General features: G+C 29.4%; 2 protein-coding genes across 11 annotated transcripts in view; one reads left to right on the top strand and one right to left on the bottom strand.

Moving 5' to 3' along the window:
* LOC142325090 (uncharacterized) overlaps window positions 1-16190 on the bottom strand; it is a 61594-nt gene extending 45404 nt beyond the window's left edge. Inside the window, exons 1-4 of the mRNA XM_075366427.1 lie at window positions 15999-16190; window positions 13228-13598; window positions 9627-9719; window positions 5870-5941 (exon numbers count right to left, since the gene is read on the bottom strand). Coding sequence (XP_075222542.1) covers window positions 5870-5941; window positions 9627-9719; window positions 13228-13587 — 525 coding nt within the window. The 5' untranslated portion in view covers window positions 13588-13598; window positions 15999-16190. The remainder of the gene's footprint in view (window positions 1-5869; window positions 5942-9626; window positions 9720-13227; window positions 13599-15998) is intronic.
* Window positions 16191-18805: 2615 nt separating this feature from the next.
* The window catches only part of LOC142325087 (solute carrier family 25 member 45-like), a 74280-nt gene continuing 65738 nt past the window's right edge, over window positions 18806-27347 (top strand). For 6 of the 10 annotated variants that reach the window (XM_075366419.1, XM_075366415.1, XM_075366417.1 and 3 more), the window contains exon 1: window positions 24229-24340. Coding sequence is in view for 1 of the 10 variants with exons in the window: in XM_075366418.1 (XP_075222533.1) it covers window positions 18912-18963 (52 nt within the window). In the remaining 9 variants the exon portion in view is untranslated. Of the gene's footprint in view, window positions 18964-24134; window positions 24391-27347 lie in introns of those variants that run through there. The other 4 variants (XM_075366418.1, XM_075366422.1, XM_075366421.1 and 1 more) reach the window with 4 other exon arrangements.

Genomic DNA, 27347 nt, shown 5'->3' with positions numbered 1-27347 from the left:
CAAATTTTCAAAATTAAATTGATAAAATAATCAACTAAAAAATATATATACTAATCATCAAAGTTTAGAAAGTTCAGCTGACTTGGTGAGTGATAATGGATTGCAGATCAGCTGGGAGGAGCAAAGAATATCAGTACTAATGCAATCTACATCACCACACAAACGCATTGCATAGTGAAAGTGTTTCCCTTCATTACATAATTTTATTGTAAATTTACATATCCGCCATGTATTTATGGTATTTATTTTTTATATCCACTTTTTATCATTTTTTATGTGCTTAATTTCTTTTTAAATTTTATTTATTTTTAATGACTATACTTTCATGTGCATAATTTAACAAAATGTTAAAGTAGAAAGGAAATATAAGGTTTTTTTTAATTTAGTGATTATCCCAGCTACGCCCTCTGTATTTTTACCGTTTGTTAACTGAAACTCATTAGTGCTACCATCACTCCTTTTTTTTAACATATCTGTTTACCGTTAAATAAAATATTTCTGCTTTGTATCTATTTTGAATTTTACGTTCTGATGGCAAGCATTATGTTATCAAAACTGAATGAGGTGGAAAGTTTGGTATTAACTGTTTCCAATTACTTTTCATAGTTCTCAGTGTTAGTGCCCTTCCAGCATTCTCCCTGTTTCTGACCCAGTTTAAAAATTACAAGTGCATTGCTACCAGTGTGCATCAATATACCTATAGATACGTTTTTTTTTTTTAATAATCATAGGCGAATGTTAATGTTTTAAATGTGTAGATTGCAAATACAATTAAAATGAAAAAACTGATCTTCCTTCCAATTTGAAAATGTTCATCTGTTTTAAATAATTTACTTGTTTGAATAGTATATAATTTTTTTTCTATTGCAATTTCGTTCTTATTTTCAGTCTTCTTCCATTTAAAACCCATACTCTCAATAATTTTTCCCAAAGTTCCCAATCATGTGCAATTTATCTGTAATCTGAATGGTCTGATTTTGCAACTGCTAATAACTTCTTTAATGTAAACAATGTTTAATGATATATATATATATATATATAATGAAATTTGTATACAATGTTTCTTAATGCACATCTTTGAAAGTTATCAATGTTAACTTATTTTCCATTCTTTTACGAGATTTTTCTGTGAATACTGAAACCTTCATTTTCTCCCATTTTACTTGATTTTGTTATAACATTAATTACTGTGCAGTTATGCTATAAAGATAAAGTAGTTAAGCTGGGATTTCATAACATCTGTTTTGGGTTTTTAAATCCATTAATTGTCGTAATCTGGGAATTAAATCTTGGATGAAGGGTTGTGAAGGAAAGCATGAATGAGAAGATAGTAAAAAAAAAACTGTTGGTGATGAGCATTGAAAAATAGTGTTTATAAAATCTAGAAATGAAGAATGTGTACTGAAAAAATTCTGTTTAAAATATGCAAAAATGAAGAAGAATAAAAAAATTCAAAAATATTGTTTGTAAAACATGCAAATGAAAGTATTGAAAAATACTATATACAAGATATGGAAATGAAGAAAGCAAAATTAACAGCACAGGCACAAAATTGCAAGCAGTTTTTATACCACAAAATCCATGTCACACTATCCCATCCACTGCATTATAAGCAGTGCCAACACTACTTCAGAAAACTATTGTGCAGAACTATTGAAACTATTGTGCAGAACTATTGAAACTATTGGTAGAACTATTGTGCATTTATATGTTTATATTTTTTAGCTTTGATGAGTAATACATATAACAATTTTAAAATAATTTTATCACCTTGATAGCTAATACAATAATTGTACATCTATAAAGCAGGATAAATCGATGATAAGCATATTATATATTTCACTTTAATGGAGGTCTATACAGTAACACACTGAACTCCAATGAAAATTAAAAATGTAAAAAAAATATAAAACCTTTACTACTGTATCAACTAGCTTACACTTTATGTTAACCTAGTTTAGAGCTGATTTAAGTTGTCTTTTATCTTTATAACATGTAATCATCATATATATATTCAGATTTTTAAATATATGACTTAAAAAAATATTTTTAACAAAGTTTTGTAACTGACAGTACTTTCACAGAACCCAAACATCAGACAAGACACAAAAATTATCACTCATAAAATTTTGAACAAACGAGACGTAGTTCAAAAGTAAGGGTTAATCAGTAACAAAATGAGAACAGTTGAAAAAATGAAATATTTTTATTATTTGTTTGAAATACATATTTCAAATTTTATTTTCTATATTATCACCAGTTTGTTCCAAACATTTTGATAACATGAAACAAGCTTCTTCAAAGCCACTGCATAAAATTCTGCCACCTAGGATTGTAGCCACTTTTGCACAGAGATTTTCAACTCACTTTCCTCGAATTGTTGAGAGGCAAGCCAGTTTTTTAGTCTAAAAAGAGATTGTAGTCACTAGGCGTGAAATCAGGACAGTAAGGGGGTGATCAAAAGTCTCCCATCTGAATTTTTAAATTGTTTCTGTTGCTCATGCAGCCATGTGTGGACTGCATTATCATGAAAAATTCTTGATCTCAGCAATCCCCATCATCGGTTTTGAATGACCGTGATACAGTTTATAAAAGTGTTTCACAATAGACATGGCATGTGATGGATGTTCCAGGTTTCATGAAATCAATCAAAAGCACACCTCCCTTTTGGTCCCAGAGTACGGTTGCCATTTTTCCTTCAAGACTAGGCTTTACTGAATTTCCAGTTCAGATGAACCAGAATGACGCCACTGTATGGATTGATGTTTTGTCTCGGCACTGATGTATGAAATCCACATTTCATCATTAGTGATAGTACAGGAAAAAATCATCTCCCTCATGGTTAAATTGGTTGAAAGCACATGTAGATATGTCAGCCTGTGATCTTTGTGAGCACTTGTCAAATTTTTTGGCATTCATCATGCACATAGTTTATGATAGCCTAGAGTATCAATCATAATTCTCAACAATGTTGTCTTTGAAACTACAGGAAATTTTAGAGAAACACTGCTAATCATAAAGCAACAATTTTCTCTCACTTTTATATTCACAAGTTCAACAAGATCATCAGTTTGGATACCAGGCCTGCCACATCCTTGTTTGTTGTGAACATTTGAACGGTCTTCCTTAAACTCACAACACTATTGCTTCACTTTTCTTTTACTCATTGCAGCAGTCCTGTATGTTTCACACAACTATCAGTTGTCCACTAACAGTAAAAGTTAACTAATATTTTAGATTAAATTTCTATGATAATAAATAAACAAATAATAAATTTATTAGTTTTCATTATATGATTGTGAAAAATCCATAGTGGTATCAGTATTAAAAGACACAATGAGAGACTCGATTTTGTTTTCTATTATATTATCCAATTCCCAATAACTTGGTTCAACAGTATCCGTTATGTATTTTATACATTTTTTTTCCATTTCTGCTGGCCCATTTTATACCTATGGCTTTCAAGCATAAATTTTTAACATCGGATATTTCAAAAGTAGTATTTTCTGATGCTATTTAACTTTTGATTTGTCCCCAAATTAACTCAACTGGGTTGAGTTCACAGTGATAGGGAGGTAATCGAAGTCTGGTTTTACCATTGGATTTTCCTAACTCATCAATTTTATTATTAAAATCAGTTACATATTAAAATAAACTAAATCCTTTGCAACAATTGGACCTTAGGTTCATCCCCATAAAAACTCACTTCTTTGAACTAATCCATATTTTGATACCTTTTTTCCAAGACACTGGTGGAATTTTTTCCTTTTTACATGAATGATAAGAGGCACTGCCTAAGACAATAACCGAATTATCTTACAAAAGAAGAACACATCACTAAACCATTTCTCAAAAGGACACGTTCATAGTTCAACTTGTTATAATAGTCTCCTACAGATTTAAATTAAAAAATCCAGAAACTACCATTGACAAACCTAGTCTTACTGCCAACATGAGTAATTATGAAATGCCTACCTTTACCTGATGTAGTATTATTACCAGTTGATACGCCAACAGAAAACTTCTTTGGACAACTTCACAGCTTTATCTTTCCAAAAGAAAATTTACATGCAATCTAAGAATTTTCAAGAGAGTTTATAATCCAAAATGAAATAAAACATAAATAACATATTTATATGTTTTATTTTTATTCATCACTGGTAACTATGGCTGGATGGAGTCCTATGGTTATTTGAATAAAGTTCTCATTTTAATGTTCCTTTTTTTAAATAATTAAGAATTTTATTTAAGAAATTTTCTTTGGTGTATACCTTCAACATGTTTGGTTGGATAGAAAGAAATTAACAAAGGTTATATCTTTCAAATATCACAGAAGAGATATAGATTCAAAGAGAAAATGCATAAAAAATATATACAGTAGATATAAAATACAGAATATAGTAGAGCAAGGAAAACAAGAAAAAGTTTTTTCCAAATACCACAAAATAATTCCACCAACATTTCTAGAAAGTTTTTTTTTACTTAACTTCATATTCAATGTTTATAATTTGAAAATATAAATTAAATGTTGAAGATTAATATGTTATGAACATTACAAAACAGATCATTGAGGATTTAGTCGATTGTGTTCTTAGTTTTAAAGTGCTTCAAAAAAATTCAAAATGGCAGTTGGAAATTGACACCATCAAGTGGTACTTATTAAATATTACCAATGCACAAACTCTGATGCCTTTGTCCAGATTACAATAAAAATCCTGTGTAATTGCACTATGTACCATACATATGATTAACATGAATAAATAAAATAAACATTTTATTCAAATGAGTACATAATTATAGTACATTATTTGATAATGACACCAATATATGACGTGATTTCATACAACATATGTCATGACAATACATCATATCCATTAGAAATGGATAAGGATGTTATCTACAGGTAACAAAAAGAATATCCATTCAATTCATCTGAAAGGATCATCAAGCAAAATTGTATGTAAACTTTTATCAAGATAAATCACAAAACAAGTAATATACAAGGGCTATTCAGAAAGTAAGGAACGTTTTGGAATTTTAAAAAACCAAGTACAAGAAAAACTTTTTATTATATACATGTGAAAGAGGGACTAAAATACTACTTTTCTACATAATCACCATACAAATTCAGGCACTTATCATAGCGGTGGACAAGCTTTGAAATTTCTGTGTCATAGAATTCTGCCGCCTGCGATCTCAACCACTCAGTGACGCATCCATCTTGCACAAAATTTGTGGTAGCCTAGCTTCTGTGAAACAATTTCAAACAATAAAGTCCGTGAAACTTGTGGGAAACATAGAGAAAGCTCAGTTATTGTGAAACAGCGGTTTTCACAAATCTTTTCGTCAACTTTGGAGACCAGATCGTCAGTCACAATGCTTGGACATCCACTCTTCTCTTTATCGTGAATGTTTGTTCGGCCATTTTTAAATTGTATGCATCACTTCCTGATAGAGCTTTCACTCATTACGTTGTTCCCGTACACTTCACACAGTTCCTGATGAATTTCTATTGGTTTTAAGTTTTTTGCCAACAAAAAACGAATCACACACCGCACCTCACAACTGGCAGGATTTTCGATTGCAACACACATTTCAAATTTGTATATAAAAAAATGGGCAGTGCGGAGATGTTCCCGTTGTCACGGCTGGCTGAGGTGCCGAGCACAAGCACACCAATATATACACGATTGGCGTGCGCCTGGCGGCGTCAGGTGGAAACGTTCCTTACTTTTTGAATAGCCCTCGTATAATAAAAGTAGTTAAAAGTTATTTCACATTACCACATAAAAATAAGAGTTATGTAAAATAATAATATTATATAAATTTTCAATTCACAATTATTGTAAAATTACTATTACTAATATACCTTTATCTTTTTCCTTTCTTTTGAGTTACTCTTCTGATTAACAGACTCAGAAACTGTACCACCATCACTCCTCTGAAAAAAAATCCGTTTTAAAGCAAACCAATTCTTACAGAAAAAGCTTACAATTCTGAAAATATTTTTTAAATAAGATAAAATCAAAGTAATAAATAACAGTTTTGAATCTAACCAACCGTCTTTCTATTTTTATAGATTTTTAGTTTAATAACTGGTTCTGTTTTAATTTACTAAACATTTGGCACTGTCTGTATTAAAACAAGTGTATAAATTAAAGTTCCACTTACCAACAATTTTAAAAATATATATCCGAGTATTTTCAGAGCTGTTATTCCATCATCAGGAAAACTGGTTTTGGTTCGGGTTTTGTATTCAAGGTTACTTGCAATTAGAATAAATTTTATGATTTTTTTAAGGACATGTTATTTATTTTCATTTGTATAAAATTTTCAATAACTGGTAAAAATGGTGGTCCTAGTCTTAGAAATAAAATTCTACATTTTTTGCATCATCTACGAGAGGTTACCTCTAAAGTAAAGACCATTTCATTATAAAAAAATTTATTCTGAAAACTTTATAAATATTTTTTTATTTCTCTTAAACTACATACCTTAAACTACTTCTCTATATAATCACCACATGAACTAAGACATTTATCGTAGCGATACACCAACTTCAATATACCATCCTTGTATTCTTCTGCTGCCAGTTCATTTAGCCACTAATTAACAGCATTTTTTTAAGTTCATCGTCACCCGTGAATTACTAACCACTTGAAAATTCTTTCAATTTTCTAAACAAATGGTAATCTGAAGGAGCCTGGATAAGTCCAGACTATTTGGTGGGTGATTGTAAATTTAATAGTTGTTCCACGTGCCATGAAATCAATCAGCAGTATGTCAAACCAATCCCAAAAGACTGTGGCCATCAGTTTGCATCCAAATGGCTGTGGCCTTTCCTGGTCTGCTTGGTGACCGAGGGTGACGCCATTCACTTTCTCAGGTATGTAATACGAAATCCATGTTTCATCGCTGGTAACAATTGAATTAAGGAACTCATCACCTTTTTATGGGTAGGGGATTAAAGACTCCAAAATAATCTCATTCGGATTTTTTTGTTACATTCTGTTAAGACGTGTGGCACCCAACGTACACAAACCTTTCTGAAGCCCAAATGGTCATGAACAATGCGACCAATAACATCAGGAAAAAGAAGGGCCAGGTCAGAAATCGTTGAGCATCAATCTTTTCTGATTTCATCATCGACGCATTTCAACAAGTCCTCAGTGATTATCAAGGACCTCCCTGAACGTTCTTCATCATGCACATTAATTGCATTTCTAAACCTTTCACACCATATTTGGATGTTTCTTTCATTCATTACATTATCACCACATGCAGCAACCAACTTCCTATGAATTTCAGCAGGCTTAATGTTTTGATGGTTTAAAAAACTTATGACTCCACATATTTCACAGTCGACAGCAACATCGATTTTACAATTCATTTTATAACGTAATAACTCATACGTAATCAAAGAAACAACATGACAACTTACAGACAACAATGCAGTATTACATTACTAGCATGGCCATGAATGACACAGGTTCGCCAACCTTAAGGAGATAGATTTCCCAACGGTCTTTACTTTACAGATATCCCTTGTATATCATTTCAGTCGGATATTTCAGAAACTGAACTTATAAATTATCTTGAGCTTTTAGGTGAAAATAGTTCTGATCAAGATAAAAATGTTGATTTAGAATTAAATCAACATTTTGAAACGTTTTAACTAAATCAACATTTGGAAGTAATTCTATAGCCAAACAAGGTATTTCAGCTGCTGATCATTTCAATCAAGTTATCTAACATTATACCATTGTAAAATATATTTTTATTAAAATTTGTTTTCTGAAAGTTTTGTTGAAAAAAAAATGATTTTAAAGAAATACAAGCCTATCTTGTTTAAAGTAAGCCATGCAAATAAAGTTCAATAACTTCTAAAGAAATAACGTACAACTTATAAAGAAATAATATACCTAAGGGTTAAAAATCAAAATAAAAGTCTAAGATAAATAGCAAATTAATAAAAAAAGTTACACAATCAAATATATAGACACAATATCATTGAAAAAAAAACAGTTTATAAAAAAAAAGGAACTTTACATATATCCATAATTATCCATTTTGTATCACATTATATTTCATTCAGACAAGGACTGCTTCTATAATAAATATTTAAATATAATTAAACATTTTGTTCTTAAGATAATTACAAATTGAAGACATCTGAGGTTAACCCTTAAGTAAAAAAAAAATCATTAAATCAAAACTTAAATAATGTACATGATATTAAAGCAGGAATCAAGCAATCAAACTTTTGTTAAACAATTTTCATGGCAGTGAACAATAAAAAATATCTTTATTGAAATGGTGTTCAATGTAGAAAATATAGCAAGACAATTAAATCAACATTTTGTAGACAGTGACCATACAGGAGAAAAATGCATTGTACCAGGAAATATTTCAACAAGTGATCTATAACGCAAAAAGATTCTGGTTCTGAGCCAGTTAAAGACGCAGTAATCTTTAATTGGATTTGAACACTGATATCAATGGAATTTGTTGATTGGAATCCAAATATGTTTGGGTCAGGAATAAGTAGACAAGATTAAGCAAAACTTTTTTATTTGAAAATAAAAAACAACCCTTTACTACATAACAAATAATTTAAGGAACAACCTATTCCTGAATACAGGAAAATGTCCTTTCAGAAGACCTTTTCAGAGCTTTTTTTTCAATTCCTTGATCTAATTAATACTATGTACTATCTCCAGAGTAGTTTACAACCTACTCTATATTTTTAAGGGCATTGAGAGGAGTTCTCAAACAAAATCATGAATGTATCATTGATAAAATAGCTTCAAATTAAATTTCAAGTTTTTTACTTAATTGAGACCTCACCCAACAATAAATCAACCTAGCCTACAGTGGGGCGATGACTGAACACTTTCACTGAATCAGAATCCACCTATAAACTGATTATTCTGAAATCCAAGTGACAGGCAACAGTCAACATGAGATTAGTGTCAAAAAAATTTCAGTTGTAAAAATAAAAAAATACATTAAAAAAAATTAGTCTAAAATCTCTTAATTGGAATCCAGGACAATTGTCCATTTGAGTGATTTTTCTCAATCCCGCATTTACCAGTATTGCAGATGGTAATTATTAATGATATCTATATTGAATTGATGAAAACCATTTTCATACATGGTCGATTAATGAATTTGTTCAGTTCATGTATGTTTATTTTACATACCTTTTAGTCAAATGAATTCAGTGGGTTTATAAATTCCACATAATTAAAACACTTTAAGATGGTGGTTTTAAGGCAGCATTTGTAAAATTAGCATGCGAAGTAAATATATTCAGTTTCTATGAAGTGAATTATAATGTTTTTCTGTGGTTGTACATGGTGGTTACATGTGATCTTTCTACCAGTCGATTCTGAGAATTTGCTTTATCCAATATAAGTATTTCATTCAGTAACACTGCAATTTGTGGTATATTAGTTGTGCGTTCCTGTAATGTATGTCCTAATTGGTATAATAGTTTGCTCTATGATCTCGTATATTCTTTTATAGATATACAATAAAATTTAAAATTTTTGGAACATAAAAATAAGATTGTAGTAAAATTAAAATTATAATAGCATCTTCTCATCACAAAAATATAACATTACCTCCTGTGCTTGTAGTTCTGTAATATCACTTTCTTCTTCAGATCCCTCAGCATCATAAATATCAGAACTGTACTTAGGCTTATATACAGGTTTCTAAAAGAAAACATAACAAACCGATCACAACAATTAACTTACTTCAAAAAATTAAAGATCCTAAAATTTACTTGTACTGTACAAATTTTTACTTTTAAGAAAAGTAAACTCTTAAACAATATATAAAGGAGAAAATTACTATAAACTAATTCCAACAGTGTGAGAATACCAGATGTACAAAAATAAAACTTTCAATACAAAAAGAAATTGAAATGATGGTCCTGGGGGATCCATGATAGTAGTGAACTTACTACTATTTAAAACTGCACTGCAAGATTTCTCTGAATGATTTTTTAGAACTAGCTGTAATATAATCTACATTTCAAGTAAAATTATTTACCCCAGGGAAAAAAATTAATGTTTAAGAATATTATTTGGTGCTGTTCTATTTTAGAAAAGAATTTTTTTTTGTTACTGAAATGTAACCAACCATGTAGTAATACAGAAATTTTGAAAAGTAATTATACACTACTACATATTAACATATACATCACCTTACCTTACAGTAGTTGGTCTCCATGAACATCCAGATATATCTGCATGCATTTCTGCTTTTAATCAGACCTTCATTGATAAGACAGATTATCACACTAAACTCAGAGCAACTTATTTGCATGTTGCTGCTTTTAATGCATACTTAAAAAAATTAACCTCGAAAACATATGATATTAGTTCAGACTAACAAAGGCCACACATATAAAAATTTGCAATCAAATTTCTAACACTCCCTTATAATTCAAATTCCTTTTTTACATTAATAATTATTGTAATTAAGCATGTAATTATATTTTTTGTAGCATTCACAATTCATCAGCTGAGAATCTGTATTTCAATGAAATTCTAATTAACTGCAGTCTTAGTTGTAAATAACGAAGCATTTATTTAACAGCACTTACATGCTTCTTGACGTGAATTTGGTTGAACTATACTTAAGGTACAGGCTGAATAAAAGATATCAGGCCTGCTTTCTTGGCTGTGATCCCACAACAATTTGGTAGGAAAAATCTTCTTACTGGATCAGTTCTCTTCTACTACGTGATTTCTCTTCTGCTTTTTCTGGAAAAGTCAGTTTTAGACTTGCTTCCAGTGGCGTGTTTAATGGGTTCCACTCATGAATCTTGAATTTTCTTCGTGTTTCATTAATACAATTTTCTTGATTTATGAACAATTTCCCATTTTCTTTGGAAGAGTTGATCATTACATTCAAGAAGAAATCAACTCCTGGCCTTTAGGAGTGTATGAAGATGAGCAAGTAGTTATCCTTAAGTTCTATTGAATTAGTAATTATGAGTTTGTCATCCATATATACTACAATGAGCATGAAATCTCCTCCTTTGCAATGTATGAAGACACAGAAGTTTTGTCCACATGGGATGAAGTTTATTCTGGTAGAGTCTGTTTATGTTTTTCATGCCATTTACAAAATTCTTTTTTTTTCTTTTTTTGGTTTTTTGTGGGCGAAAAACAAAACTCTTGTTTTAATCTGTATAGGGGCTTTGTGAAGCTTGATTACCTTAGCTGGCTACAGTAGAGGTCCTCATCTAGATCTCCGTTAAAAAAAGATGCTGTCCCTATTATTTATACGGAATATTAGCACATTATATTTGACAGCTATAACTAAAAGACATCTTATTGTTGTTTTGTCTTACAACTGAAGTGTGTGTTAGTCAATGCCAGGTTGCTGCACGAAGCCCTTAGCTTTAAATCTGGTTTAAAAGCGATCAATTGAGCCATCTGGTTTTTTTTATCTTAATATACATTTAAGGTCAAACGGATCTTTGTCCAGTGAAGCTTCAACTAAAGACCAAGCTGTGTTTGTATTTAGTGAAGTACTTCTTTCAAATGGCCATTCCTGTGTATATTTTAATTTTGTGGCCTCTTTCCATGTAGCAGGTTCAACCAGTTTAGATAAGGAGGTAAGTTGCATTATATAATCATCAAACCTTTTTGGAAGCTGTTCTTGAAAGTCTTACACTTAAGCTTGTACCAGGAGGTAGGTCATTCTGCTTCCTCAATTGAACTTAAGTTTTCTTCATCAATATCTGTGTCAAGGAACTTCGATGAAACATTTTGATGCTTGACAGATGAGTATTGTTGATATTTTCTTCTATAATCATGTCTTTTGTGGGTACAATTATTTGGATGTTATATGATATGCTTTGATCCAAAGTTTCATTATCTTCCAAATTTTCTTCACTGATCAACAGAAAAAATGAATTTGACTGTTCTTTGTTTTCCAAGATCTTTCTTTATCTCATATCACTATTCCGCTGAAGAACACTTCAGATTCAATAAACACAATATAGTGTGTACAATAGTTTTTTTGTATTTTTGGTTTAAAAATTTGGTTTCAGATTTTTCTTTTGGAAAATATACTATTGTGTACTTACTATAATCATCTGTTATCTGAGTGTAGAGTGAAAAATTGTCTTGATCCTCCTCTCAAAAGGTCCTCCATCGGTCCATATAAATCCATGTGAATCAAGTGTAGCAAAATTCAGTAGAACAATGCTCTGAGTTTGGAAAAGGTAGTCCCAGTCTGGTTAGCTCTAATAGAAACTTTGCATAGTTCCTTATTGCAAGAAGAAACTGAATATCTGGAGGCTAGATCATTCAGCTTGAGCATATGCTTCCTATTCAAGTGAGCTAGATGTCTATGCCAAATGTCACTTGATACTTAGTCAACTTTCTAAGATGACTTTGCAACACAAACTTGTCATATAAGCTCTGATTCTATATAAATTATTCACTTTCATAGCAATGGCCACTAAAACATTCTTATCTATAATATGACAATGATTGTCTTCACTGACTGGTTTATTAAAACCTGATCCTGTCAACTTTCCAACGGAGACTTGATTTTACCCCAAATCAGGAACGTATAGTACAGAGTTTCATTCAATTTACGCAATTTCATTATACATGGAAATTTTCTGGAACGTAACACCTGCATAAATTGAAGGTGCACTGTATAATAAATTTATATAAATAACTAAATATATATATATAAATCTATATAATAAATAAATCTAAAGTATAAATATAATCGAACCAAACTTAGCCTATGCTCACTAGTCAAGGTTAGCGAGTGAAGTGAGCATTGGTTAAATCCAGTTAATTATATTTATTTATTATATAAAGTTAGATTATAATTTTAATTGATTTATTTTCTTCTTTCAGTGGCGCCATATAACAGCTAACTACAATGACAACTGACTAATTACAGAATGGCTGGGGACATTTTCTTGAAAAGTACCAAATAAGATATACAATTTTAAATACATCATTATCATGTATGGAGAAAAAAATTATTGATTCCCTTTCAAATAACATGGAAATTTCCAAACTATAGATTTTTTCAACCAGTGTCAGTACAGCTGACACTGGTTACATTACTTATTACAGATGGTATTCAAAAGGTATAGTAAAATTAGAATTAGTATTCATGTACTAATTGAATCTATACATTCAATGACTAGAGCCATAAATGCAAATTTTTAATACTTACAATTCCATCAGAACTCGGATCTTCATAATCTCTCTTATTTCCCCCATCATTATCACAATTAATTCCATTATACACTCTTGAAAAACTATCTCTAACAACACTTTCACTATCTTCTTCTTCAGAATCACTCTTTAATATGATTCTTTTAGTTTTTTTACAAGAATGTTCTTGACTTATTTCTTTTTCAAAATCATCTTCATTTTCTGCTTCTGTGCTTTCATTATCAACGTTTTGATGTGCATAATTAGTAACTTGTTCACTATTGTCTTCAGAATCACTATCAGCGATGGCTCTATTTTTTGTCTTTCTAACAGAAATAACCACTTCATCCTCTGAATCTGAATTCTCCATCAAAGTCATTCTGTATTAACCTGCAAACAATTGTTTTTAAAATTACGATGTGTCATAAATAAGCCTTATAATATAGATTTCTAATATACTAGTGACATTAATAGAAAAATACTATATTCAAATAAGTATTAATATAACTGTTTAACAGTTACAAATTTCTACATGGTCTATAAATATTTTCAGTTACCTTTTTTACTCCTTCTGAACAAAAACTAATTCAGAACTTCAAGTAAACATTTCCATATTAAAAATGCAAAATTCCATTCAACATATTTATTATGGAATCTCTTTTCTTTAAAATTTGAGCTAGAAAGGAAGGATTTGTGTATCACCATTGTCAGACAGTGATTGTGATTAAATCCATATCTCTGGATTAAATAGTGAATTTTTAATGAAACAAAGACCAAATAAAATTTAGACTTTTTTTTAAATTTGACCTGATTTCACTACATAGGTACTACTACAGAATGTGATTTTGTGAGAGTTTTAAATTAGACAAGAAAATTAAACAAACTGTTGTTAGATAAATAAAAATACAAGACTTAAAGGTTATTTTTTAATTTCTATTTCATGCAACATGGCCAAGTTATATAGAGCTAAGTTTCTGGACCGTATACATATATATAATTTTAAAACATTAAACAATGTACTGTGTACAATGGAGTATCATGGGCTGCATGTAATGGTAATCAAATGAACTATCTAACTTTTTACAAAGATTTTTCTATTGGTTTTTATTATTGTAATAATTACTGAATAATAATACTTATTCTTTCATGAAGCATAAACTTGTTAACTACTTTTGCAACTGGTATCAGAATTTTCCACAACAGCGTAAAATAACTATTTGATTTAATGTACAACAGTATGACAATAAATAAAATAAAGGGACAAACTGCAGAAGTCAGACTGCATCAGTCTCTGTGGTGCGGGTGGTAGCATCTCGGCCTCTCATTCGGAGGTCCTGGGTTCAAATCCCAGTTAGGCATGGCATTTCCACACGCTATAAATATTTCATTCATTTCATCCTCTGAAGTAATATCTAACCATAGTCAGAAGTTAAAAAGAAGACTACATTTCCCAATACCTGTATTTAATCATGGATAGTAGCTTCCTCACTTTATTTCAGTGAGTAAAAGTACAGATAAAACCAGCAAGCAATCACTTCTTAAATATTGTATACAAAAACATTTTTTCTGTAAAATATCAGTATAGATATATAATATAAATTACAATTTTCTTAACAAATTCACATTTTTTGCAATGAATCTGTACAATTAATTATAAGGTGAACGTATGTTTACGTGTAATGTGTATATTCAAAACCATAAACTACACATCTGATTATCAACACAATACTTTTTGACCTCATCATCACAAAAAGTAACAAACAAAAAACAAGTCCAAAATGTACTTTAAAAAACCAGCTATAACAAACTAGCTTGTTAACACAGAATGAACAAATCACTATGAATTAAGTTAACTTGCTTCTAGATATTAAACAAAAAAATTTCAAGTTTTCAATCAGAGGTTAACACTAAATATGCAGATAATATGTCAAAAAGTTGTACGACTAAGATTTGTTGCTGGTTTTCTACGATTAAACACTACATCCAACAGAATTAATTTTTTAAATCGCCACACAGAAACTACACTCATGCGTTAAAGTTAACCAAAATATGAACATTTTACTTGAAGTACATAAAATCCAAAAATTCGGTATACCTAAATAATATGAAATTTAGCAACCTCCAAAATTTGACAAAAGTTTAAATAATAAACACAGTATGAATTTTATTTAATGAACTATATTAGACAACAAACAAGGATAAAAACAATTCCCCCTCACATAGATTAAATGATTCCCTAATGACATCAACTCCCAGTGCTATCAACAAAAACACCACCTGCCACTTACAGATGACAAAACAGTCAATAATACACAAAAAAGTTTGGTTTTTAAAAAAGTTAATTTTAATTTACTCACAAGTAACATTAGCATGCCCAATTACTGTAATTAGGTACAACACAAAAGTGAACATTAAAGGAAGTCTTAACTGAATAAAAAAATTACAAACACTGAATAAGCTCTATTAAGTTATTCTGCAATGAAATTAACTTTACTTCGTAATATTTATCAAATGATTACTTACAACCATACAATATTTTATAAACAATAAATACTTATTCTACAAATAGAAAAAAAATGTGATATTTTCTGAAAGGTTTTCCAACTTCATATGTTCTTTTTAAACTGATTTATAAGTTTAAAAACTTGCAAGAAAGTTTCTCAAAAAGCGTACAATAATCGTGTACACAGGTAACTTCAAATGGGCATTAATATAACAAATATTAAACATGAACAACTTATTTAATATTATAAATATTTATTTAAGTCAACCTAATTTAACAATATTCACCTGACGAAAATTGCTGACTGCACGTAATTTCCTAGGAGTATTTCAATTTAATCTTAGTTACAGCTCATTCTTGTAAATTGACCATGAAATGACAATAATAATAATGTTGTTAACCGCAGTACAAAAAGGCACAATAATAACACCTCAAATAAATTAAGTTAGAAAAACCAGGACACGTACCTAACCAATCTTGTAAACTTACACATTACGTTATACGATGTTTCTCCCGCGCTTTTAAGCATGAAACAGAATAGCCACAGTTGAAAAGTATTATATCGTACGCTTAAGAAGTATCGTACTCTACAAACAACGTGTTTCTTTTGTTTAATTTTCACATAATTCATTTAATGTTCGTTTTTACTATTCACTAGTTTCAAGAGGGTACTATTTTTTCACGTGCCGTAGTCATCCTTACCGGTCAATTGAAACTGATTGTACTGTAATTATATCTGTAGTAGATTTTATTCCTTTTCCTTTGAAGAAGTTATTGCTAATTACTATGTCAAAAGTTCTTTGATAGACTAAGTGGCATTAATTTGAAAGTAAACCGATTACAATTTTTTTTTATTATCACATTTTGTTTTGCTGTTAATAAGGTATTTTTTTAGAAATACAAATCAAGTACACGGATGTCATCGATCCAAAAAGCTTAAACAAGAACAAAAATAATCTCATATAACAACACTAAGACAAAATAATTTTTGTTTCTGTAACCGTAATACCATTTCTTGAATAGCTTTTTTGCGTATATTACAGATCTGTAAATACAATTTTTCTATCACCCTTAGTTTTAATAATTACACTTCAAAAAAATTAAGGGAAAATATAGGTAAAATTTGTGAAATTTATAATTAATTGTGCATGGCCATAGCTGTGTTAGAATGATTTCGCTGATGCCTTTCTACTACAAATAGCCTCAAGCACATCCTGAATTAATGTCCTACAGTAATCGGCTAGCATGTCAGTATTCCATTTCCCATTATTGCGGCTTTCCATCACCGAAATGGCATGGTGGAAACGTTCACAGTGTTCTTAACTTACGTCTCAGGTTGTCCGGTAAAAATCCAGCCCACAGATCTGTAAAAAGTAAGAAGTTGATGAATAATATCGTGGTAATTGTCGGTTTTTTGTTTCCTGAGAAAGTTTTGCAAACGTCTTTAAATGAAGCCCCCAAGCTGCACTTTTTATATTATTTAACATCAAGTTAAATACATCATCTTTGACCTTTTCTTTCTTTTTCCTGTTTAGCCTCCGATAACTACCGTTTAGATAATTCTTCGAGGATGATATGTATGAGTGTAAATGAAGTGTATATAGTCTTGTACATTCTCAGTTCGACCATTCCTGAGATGTGTGGTTAATTGAAACCCAACCACCAAACAACACCGGTATCCACGATCTAGTATTCAAGTCCGTGTAAAAATAGCTGGCTTTACTAGGACTTGAACGCTGGAACTCTCGACTTCCAAATCAGCTGATTTGGGAAGACGCGTTAACCACTAGACCAACCCGGTGGGTTACATTATCTTTGACCAACAAAAGGCACCTACATCATTTACACAATTTCAAGGCATTATGACACTGAACTGTTAACAAACTTAAGACAGCAATAAGACTGAACTAAATTAATTCAGTCCTAAATCCAGTCTTAATACCAACAACACAGCTGTGTTTTCAGCTACATGTTTTGACCAGCACGTGAAGGTTCACTTCATTATTAGATATGATGTCATAATATGTGACTACGAAATGATTTAATTTTTTGTCTAGTATTGCTTATGCATAGCTTACAAATTACTTTAAAAAAGTTAAACAATAAAAAAATTATTTAACAAAATGCAATATAAGAGATGAAAATGCTAACTATATGCTGAAAAATGGAAAAAAATCCTTTAATTAATTTTTTTTTTTTCAAAAATGGTGGGCAATAGAATGATTCTGAGTTCACATTCGTTTTCAGCATAAAAAAACAGATTAAAATCATGTACCACATGTTACAAAACAAAAATTATGTTTATCAGTGTAATTAGTGATTTATTTGAAGTCGGTCCAAAGCGTTATTTTATTATAACTAGGGTTATAATAAGTAAATTTGATTTTTCATAATAGTTCTATTTAATTCTTGTAGATAACTTTTTTTAAACAACTTCAATTTACAAATTAATTATTAAAATTTAATTTCATGTTTTTAGTGTAATGTTATCCAACTAATAGCTTTTTAAGCCTATTATGTGATTAAATTCTAACGTTTATAGCATTTACTGCAATGTCTGATTTTTTTTATGTTTTCTACAATGGTTCCGAAATGACTTTAATCACTTTTCTTTTTTTTTTAACATCCGGGACTACCGTTAAGTATTGCTTCAGAGGATGAGATGAATGATTTGTAGCGTGTGTTAAAATGCCATGCCTGACCGGGGGATTCGAACTCGGGACCTCCGGATGAAAGGCCAAGGCCTACCACTTGCGCCACGAAGGCCGGCGATTTTAATCACTAACGAAGTACTTTATATACGAAAAAGAATTTATGAATATAAACATTCTTACGTATTTAATTTAGGATTATTTTTATGTAGACAGTTGGCTTGAAATAAGAGTGAAAATATTTGTCTCAAACAGAAAAATATAATTAATATATATATATTTCAATAATTAATTACCTTCGTTGATTTTTGCAAGATAATAGCATAAAGGTTATATTAAGTATTAGTAAAAATCAATCCTAATGTAATTTCATTTTGATTAAAAATATTTAATATTTTTCTATTATTTTGCAGTTGGCCAACATGTACTTTTATAGCAGAAGGCCTTGGATGTACTGATCATTTGGCATGCTTGTTTTGAATGTTGATAAATTACGGTGTTTGCTGTTAGCGTGTTATACGTTATTCAAATATTAAACATTTTTATGAAATGACAGACGGAACTTTTCAGTGGCTCGACTTTGGTGCTGGTTGGTTTTCAGGTATTTTACTTTTTTTTCAGTAAAGATTTTAATTCTTTTAAGGGTATAGGTTATAATTTTCTAATTTATAATGCAGTATTGCTTCTGGGTATAGTTTGCGTGTTTTAGAATATTTTATATGAGAAGACTATAAAACGCCCATGAACTTTAAATATTTTAATTTTATTGTAATAAAAGCTATAACTCTTTAAAACAGTCAAGTTTTTTGTTTCAAATTGTAAATGAAATAATTTTAGTTTTTACAATTTCTGTTTGAAAGTAGTTAAATGTTTTTTAACTTTTTCGTTTAATGAATAAAGGCTATTTCTTGAAATGCATATGTTAACTACATTTACAGTTTAGTGTTGGTAAATCTCAAAATTACAATTTTATGGAAATAAGACTACTATTAATGAAATTATTTTTCAAATCATTTTTTCTGTGATCACATTTTCTGACAGACATTTTACAGAAATTTTCTGTAAAATTCTTTATTAACTAGATTTCAACATTTTCATTATTTTGCCTGTTAGTTACTGAACACTTATCAATTATATAAGCAAAGATGAAATGAAATGTTACTAATAATACTTATGTTAGCTATAATACAAAATTCAGTGAACACAATTATATCATAATTTTAAATCACCAAGTTATATTATTTAAAATAAGTGGTTGTATTCAGACAGTGAAAATAAAATACAAATCTGGAATACGGTAACATCCATTTTGTGACTCAATTTTTAAAAGTGATTGTTTTCTAGTATGTAAGATTCATAACTAACTTTTAATTTTACCTGTTATGTGACTGGTAGCAAAGTCTATTTGATTAGAGTTTAGAGATAAGGTAGTTCAACATTTACAGACAAAACCTTCGTTTTAAAAAATATTAACATGCGTGTTTTCATATAACCAATTTGGGGTCTTCAAGTCCTTTTGCTTTTAATATCTACATAATGTACTTTTCTCTGTCTTTTAATCATTTGTTAATTTTACCATAGAAATAAAGCTGAGTGTACTCAAAAACATTTGTATTCTTCTACAGTAGTTTCTTAAATGAATTAGATTAAATGTAAAAAAAAAATATTGTAGTACATATTTTAGTGCCAATACAATATGCAGTTCAGCATTCCAGATGGCAAGAGGTATTCAGTAAAAACTAAAAATTATTCAGTTATTCTGTTAAGCTTTAGCATATCTGAATTATTTACCATCGAACATAGTCAAAACATTTTTTTATTTTTAATTTACTTTCCACCTTTGGGAACAGACTTGCTTTAGTATGAATACAGCCCCAAGGGAGATTCAAGGAATTATTTACTCATTCCGCCATCTTTGGATGATCTTAACGACACTGTGTGCCGTGATTGTTTGGTCTACAGCATAGTCACAATGATGTTCTCTGTATGTGTACCTGTGAGGCATATTATTTTTAAACCTTATGTATATATATTTAATTGAGATTTGAGTCACAAAATTGCACATGAAAGAACAATAAATTACAATACTAGTAATACAGATATAACAATATATTTTTTCTATAATAATTTAATGTTTTTTCTTCTGTAGACATTTTGATTGGAAGTAAATCTTGTTCATCACTGAACATTTTACAGACAAGTATGTCTATTTTAGACACACTCAGGATCAGATTGCAACAAATAATTAACTCTAAGAAGTTAACAGATGTAATTCCGCGAATCATCTTCACTTAATGATCAAGTGCAGAACACTTCAAATGTCTCATTTTAAACAAAAAAATAACAATAATCTAAAATAGAATGTATTAAAAGATTACAAAACTTTGGATAAACTAAGATGTTCTTTAACAGATGAACAATATGCAAGCTTTTAAAAGTAATATCTATCTGACAGATGCATTGCAAAACGTACCTTTTGACTAACAGAAGTACTAATCTTAGTCAAAAAGTATGTGCTATTAATAATCTAAATATTTTCTCTTGATAGAGATATACTCTTAATTTATCCTTAATACAGTGCCATTACCCGTAATGTGACTGGTAGCAAAATCTATTTGATTAGAGTTTAGAGATAAGATAGTTCAATTCATTTCTTTCCCAGAAGCATATAGATTGATACAGTAAACACCAAAATGTACACGAAAAAATGTGGACAACACATCAAATCTGGAAAATGTGGACAACACATGACTTCTTGTACACCTATTAAATTACATTTACACATTTTTTAAAATGAAAATTAAATAAAATTTTATTTCATTAAAAACATCCGATATTTTGTCATATATATATATGTATTTTTTTTTTGTTATTGAATTAATTGTTCATCGTAAATTTTTTTTTGCAATGAGTAAATAAATTATTAATTAATCAATATGTCAATTAAAAAAAAAAAGGAGATGAAGTCTGATTCAAGTCAATGTGCCTTCTCCTAAGATCCAAATATTTCATTAATTAAAATTTTGTTTGGGTATAACTCTGGAACCAAGGTAAATAAGTACCACTCATGATATATCGTTGAAAAGCTCTCATTGAGAGCTTATTACTGCTGTTAAGAAAAAGTCCAAAATCATAATTTTTTGGATTTTGGGCTCTTTTTGTTCAGTTGATTGCAATCAAAAGAGGAGGTGCACAACTAGATTTTACAATAGTCCTAAATCCAGAATTTCAACATCCTATGGCTAATCGTTTTTGAGATACATACATACAGATGTCACGCCGAGACTAGTCAAAATGGATTTAGGGATGGTCAAAAATGGATATTTCTGTTGAAATCTGGAAACTGAAATTTTTCACAATCACAATACTTCCTTTACTTTATACAAGGAAGTAAAAATTAACACACCCCCACCAAGTTTGAGATATAATTATTAAGTTTGGCTAACAGTAGCTCAATCAATACTAAGGTTCAAGATTAAAGTGTTATAATGTGTCACTAAAGAAAAAGTTGGTGTTTATTACAGACCATGTAAAAAAAAAAAATTGAGTTCTATACAACATTAAAATTTGTTCTTTTGTATGTTATTACTATTAGTGCAATTTATTTGAAGAAAGGATATAGTAATTACAGATGATAATATATAAAAAGTTGCTGGCTTTTATCTATTTTCCCAGTAGTGAAATTACATCATTCCATAACTCCATAAAAAGATTATTCAGAAAATTAAAGTCTGCAAATTTAAAGAAAAATTTTGTCATTCAGTTATTTAAAATAATTTCAATATGGCAGTCACTTAAAAAATAGTTTTTCAACTTTCAGTGAAGGAAGACATTCTTTTGAATTGTAAAATATTTTAGCTGCACTATTATGGTGTGAACGTAGTTTCTTAATTTCAGTTACATGTTTAAAAAAGTGTTTTGAAAGAAAGAAGAAAAAGGCTATAAATCTTGGCTATTTGTTAGAAAAGAATACTGTTACATGATTAACTGTCACATTGGCAAACAGGCTTTCTTGTACTATTTTAGACTCTCTTTTTGCTTATCTCTTTATTATTTTATACTATTTACATAGAATAATCATGACAGTAATAACTATTATTTGTTTATTAGTTTATTCTACTATAGGCATTGTCTTATTATTTGTATATAAATAATTAATTGTAAAGTGTCAGGTTTTTATCTTATAAAATAGTAAAGAGTGGCTTTATCAAATAATTATTTGTATAAAGAATAGATAAAGGCCTGAAAATGAAAGGTTATCAATAAATTAGCATATTTATCTAGGTTTTTATTCTATTTTTTATATAAGTCTTTTCTTCAAAATTATGTTGTGGAACATTGTATTTTTTTAATCGTTGTAAATTTATCACTGAAAAAATGTGTATAATAATAAATATAATGCCTTAAAGGTTTATAGTTCATTAAAAAATTTAGTTAACATTAAACTTAAAATTTAGTAGTCTAAATAAAAGATAATAAAATCTCAAAAATTATCTTTAATTAAGAGAATAAATAACATAATTTATGTTTCTTTATTTTGCAGTAATGTAAATTTTAATTATATTTAACTTAAACTATTTTTGTTGGTCTAATTGACAGTCGTATTTTCTTGGTAAATTTTTAAACATTCAAAATAATTAATTGACTAGTGAAATAATACTAAAATTATCAGTTATAGTAAATTAATAATATATGAATTATTTATGGAAAAATTGCTCTTTTATTTCTGTATAGTTTTTTCTATATATTTAATAGTATGGACTTAGAAAACTGATTTGAAAATGTTATTTTCAGAAATTGTAAAACGTGTCATGAGTTTATTCAGTCTTTGATATTACACAATACAAATACAAAATGATAGTTACTTTGAAGCAAAATTTAGCACACTGTTTCAAATTAATATAGAAGAAAGTCAAAAAGATCACATTGAATAAGGGACTATAAAAAAACTATATCTGGTAGAAGAAAATTATAAAGGCTATGTAAAACTGTAGTATAAAAATCTTGATAGTGATACTTTCAGAAATCTAATACAATGCCTTGCTAATTTTCTTTTTACTACAATATCATTTGTTTAGCTCTCGTCTATGATTTTAATTAATATTGAATATTTACTTAAAATTTCTTTTAAAATGTCCCAACCAAAAACAAACCAGTTTAAAAGTTTAAATATTATTATTGTAAATTAAACTGGGTCATAAAAGGTAAATTTTAATTTAATTTGAACTTTCTTTGATGACTAAACCATATATGTGTACTTCTTAAGTTTCTGCTCTTAATGAATTGCTGTTAATGAGTTTAAGGTTAACTCTTCCTTTGTTAAAAGAAGGATATCAATAATTATATAATATATAATTAAACATTTGCAGATCTAAAAAAAATAGATTTATGTTATACCATTAACCCAGTATCTGGAGGAAATCAGTTTGCATTTTTACTTGGAAACCAGTTTTAATGCAGTATAATTTTTTTTGTAATAATCCTTATACCGCTAAATGCTTATTATATATTTAATGGAATTAAATCCTTTACATAATTTTATGAATGGTTGTGCCTGTGAAAACCACATAAGAATACAAATAATGGAAAAATAAATAAAAAACTGATACTTTTATAGTTTATTATTGATGAAATTTGTATGTAAAGTTTAGAATAATTAAGCTAGAAGTTAAAATTATTTAATAATTATAATCAGTCTCCATTTGGACATGTAATTATAAGAAAAAAACAGAATTCATAAATAGATTAAATTCTTGGCAGCTGCCAGATAGGAAAATAATGACCTACTCATTTCAATATTGTTCATTCATTGCCAAGTTTCTGTTGTGAAGGTTTTTTCAGCCTCTTATTCATGCAGTCAGACAGAGGAGTGTGTGTACGTGTGGATGTGTTTTTTTCTGTATTGCCCTTTACAACTTCATTGTTAAATTTAGAAAACGAATCTAAGCTGACTTTTATTTACTTTTACACATAAAATTGTAATGTTGTGAACCAAGCATGTGCTTACTAGTTTAATTTTTTTATTAAGGTTTTATGAATTTTTTCCTTTTCAAGATTTTTTTTGAACTTAGACAGAATAAGATGATTATATTTTCAGAACCATCTGGATACCAAAATCCATGATTGTTATCAATAGTTTGAATTAATTTTATTGAATATTAATATAAATGTATAACTTAAAAAAATTTATTGTGCTGATTTAATTACTAAAGTATAAATAGATTTGATATCAGCCTCATGTAAACAGTCACAGTCAACTGTAAAGATTTATGAATATTTGATCTATTGTTATTTTTTAAAGATTTTTACTTGAGAAAAAAAATGTATATATATATATATATATATATAATTTATTTTTTTAGATCAACCAAAGTTCAGAATAAATAAAGTAGGATGACTTACCTTATTCTACTGTATATGCAGGAGCGCTTTTGTGACTTACTCACATCATCAGCTGCATTATATATTCATCTTAAATTACATTACAAACTTTGTAAAATATATTAACATATCAAGCATTTATTTATTTTATTTAAAATTTAAAACCTTTAATTTTTTATTATAAACTTTTATTCTGTTAAATTAAAAATAATTTAAAAATATGACAAATTAATTAAAATTAACATTTAAAATTAAATTGTAAAAAGTTTTACATATATAAAAATATGATGCCAAGGCATAAAATCAAATTGAAATTAAAAATTCAGGTTTTAAATTTTAAATAAATGCATGATATATTATTATATTTTATGAAGTTTGTAAAGTAATTTGAGATGAATATATAAAGCAGCTGATGATGTGAGTAAATCGTGAAAGCACTTCTGCATATATGATAGAGTAAGGTAAGTCAAACTATTTTATTTATTTTGTACTTTCGTTGATCTAATAAGATAAATATATATATATTTTTTTTTGTCTTCAGTCATTTGACTGGTTTGATGCAGCTCTCCAAGATTCCCTATCTAGTGCTAGTCGTTTCATTTCAGTATACCCTCTACATCCTACATCCCTAACAATTTGTTTTACATATTCCAAACGTGGCCTGCCAACACAATTTTTCCCTTCTACCTGTCCTTCCAAAATTAAAGCGACTATTCCAGGATGCCTTAGTATGTGGCCTATAAGTCTGTCTCCTCTTTTAACTATATTTTTCCAAATGCTTCTTTCTTCATCTATTTGCCGCAATACCTCCTCATTTGTCACTTTATCCACCCATCTGATTTTTAACATTCTCCTATAGCACCACATTTCAAAAGCTTCTAACCTTTTCTTCTCTGATACTCCGATTGTCCAGGTTTCACTTCCATATAAAGCGACACTCCAAACATACACAAATCTTTTCCTGACATTTAAATTAATTTTTGATGTAAACAACTTATATTTCTTACTGAAGGCTCGTTTAGCTTGTGCTATTCGGCATTTTATATCGCTCCTGCTTCGTCCATCTTTAGTAATTCTACTTCCCAAATAACAAAATTCTTCTACCTCTGTAATCTTTTCTCCTCCTATTTTCACATTCAGTGGTCCATCTTTGTTATTTCTACTACATTTCATTACTTTTGTTTTGTTCTTGTTTATTTTCATGCGATAGTTCTTGCGTAGGACTTCATCTATGCCGTTCATTGTTTCTTCTAAATCCTTTTTATTCTCGGCTAGAATTACTATATCATCAGCAAATCGTAGCATCTTTATCTTTTCACCTTGTACTGTTACTCCGAATCTAAATTGTTCTTTAACATCATTAACTGCTAGTTCCATGTAAAGATTAAAAAGTAACGGAGACAGGGAACACCCTTGTCGGACTCCCTTTCTTATTACGGCTTCTTTCTTATGTCTTCAATTGCTACTGTTGCTGTTTGGTTCCTGTACATGTTAGCAATTGTTCTTCTATCTCTGTATTTAAACCCTATATTTTTTAAAATGCTGAACATTTTATTCCAGTCTACGTTATCGAATGCCTTTTCTAGGTCTATAAACGCCAAGTATGTTGGTTTGTTTTTCTTTAATCTTCCTTCTACTATTAATCTGAGGCCTAAAATTGCTTCCCTTGTCCCTGTACTTTTCCTGAAACCAAATTGGTCTTCTCCTAACACTTCCTCCACTCTCCTCTCAATTTTTCTGTATAGAATTCTAGTTAAGATTTTTGATGCATGACTAGTTAAACTAATTGTTCTGTATTCTTCACATTTATCTGCCCCTGCTTTCTTTGGTATCATTACTATAACACTTTTTTGGAAGTCTGACGGAAATTCCCCTTTTTCATAAATATTCATAAATACAGTTTGTATAATCTATCAATCGCTTCCTCACTTGCACTGCGCAGTAATTCTACAGGTATTCCGTCTATTCCAGGAGCCTTTCTGCCATTCAAATCTTTTAATGCTCTCTTAAATTCAGATCTCAGTATTGTTTCTCCCATTTCATCCTCCTCAACTTCCTCTTCCTCTATAAAGCCATTTTCTAATTCATTTCCTCCGTATAACTCTTCAATATATTCCACCCATCTATCGACTTTACCTTTCATATTATATATAGGTGTACCATCTTTGTTTAATACATTATTAGATTTTAATTTATGTACCCCAAAATTTTCCTTAACTTTCCTGTATGCTCCGTCTATTTTACCAATGTTCATTTCTCTTTCCACTTCTGAACACTTTTCTTTAATCCACTCTTCTTTCGCCAGTTTGCACTTCCTGTTTATAGCATTTCTTAATTGCCGATAGTTCCTTTTACTTTCTTCATCACTAGCATGCTTATATTTTCTACGTTCATCCATCAGCTGCAATATATCGTCTGAAACCCAAGGTTTTCTACTAGTTCTCTTTATTCCGCCTAAGTTTGCTTCTGCTGATTTAAGAATTTCCTTTTTAACATTCTCCCATTCTTCTTCTACATTTTCTACCTTATCTTTTTTACTCAGACCTCTTGCGATGTCCTCCTCAAAAATCTTCTTTACCTCCTCTTCCTCAAGCTTCTCTAAAT

Source organism: Lycorma delicatula, chromosome 5, assembly GCF_047948215.1.
Source record: "Lycorma delicatula isolate Av1 chromosome 5, ASM4794821v1, whole genome shotgun sequence".
Lineage (NCBI taxonomy): Eukaryota > Metazoa > Arthropoda > Insecta > Hemiptera > Fulgoridae > Lycorma > Lycorma delicatula.
Note: the sequence above shows the minus strand (reverse complement) of the source record. Positions and strands in the feature narration are given on the sequence as shown.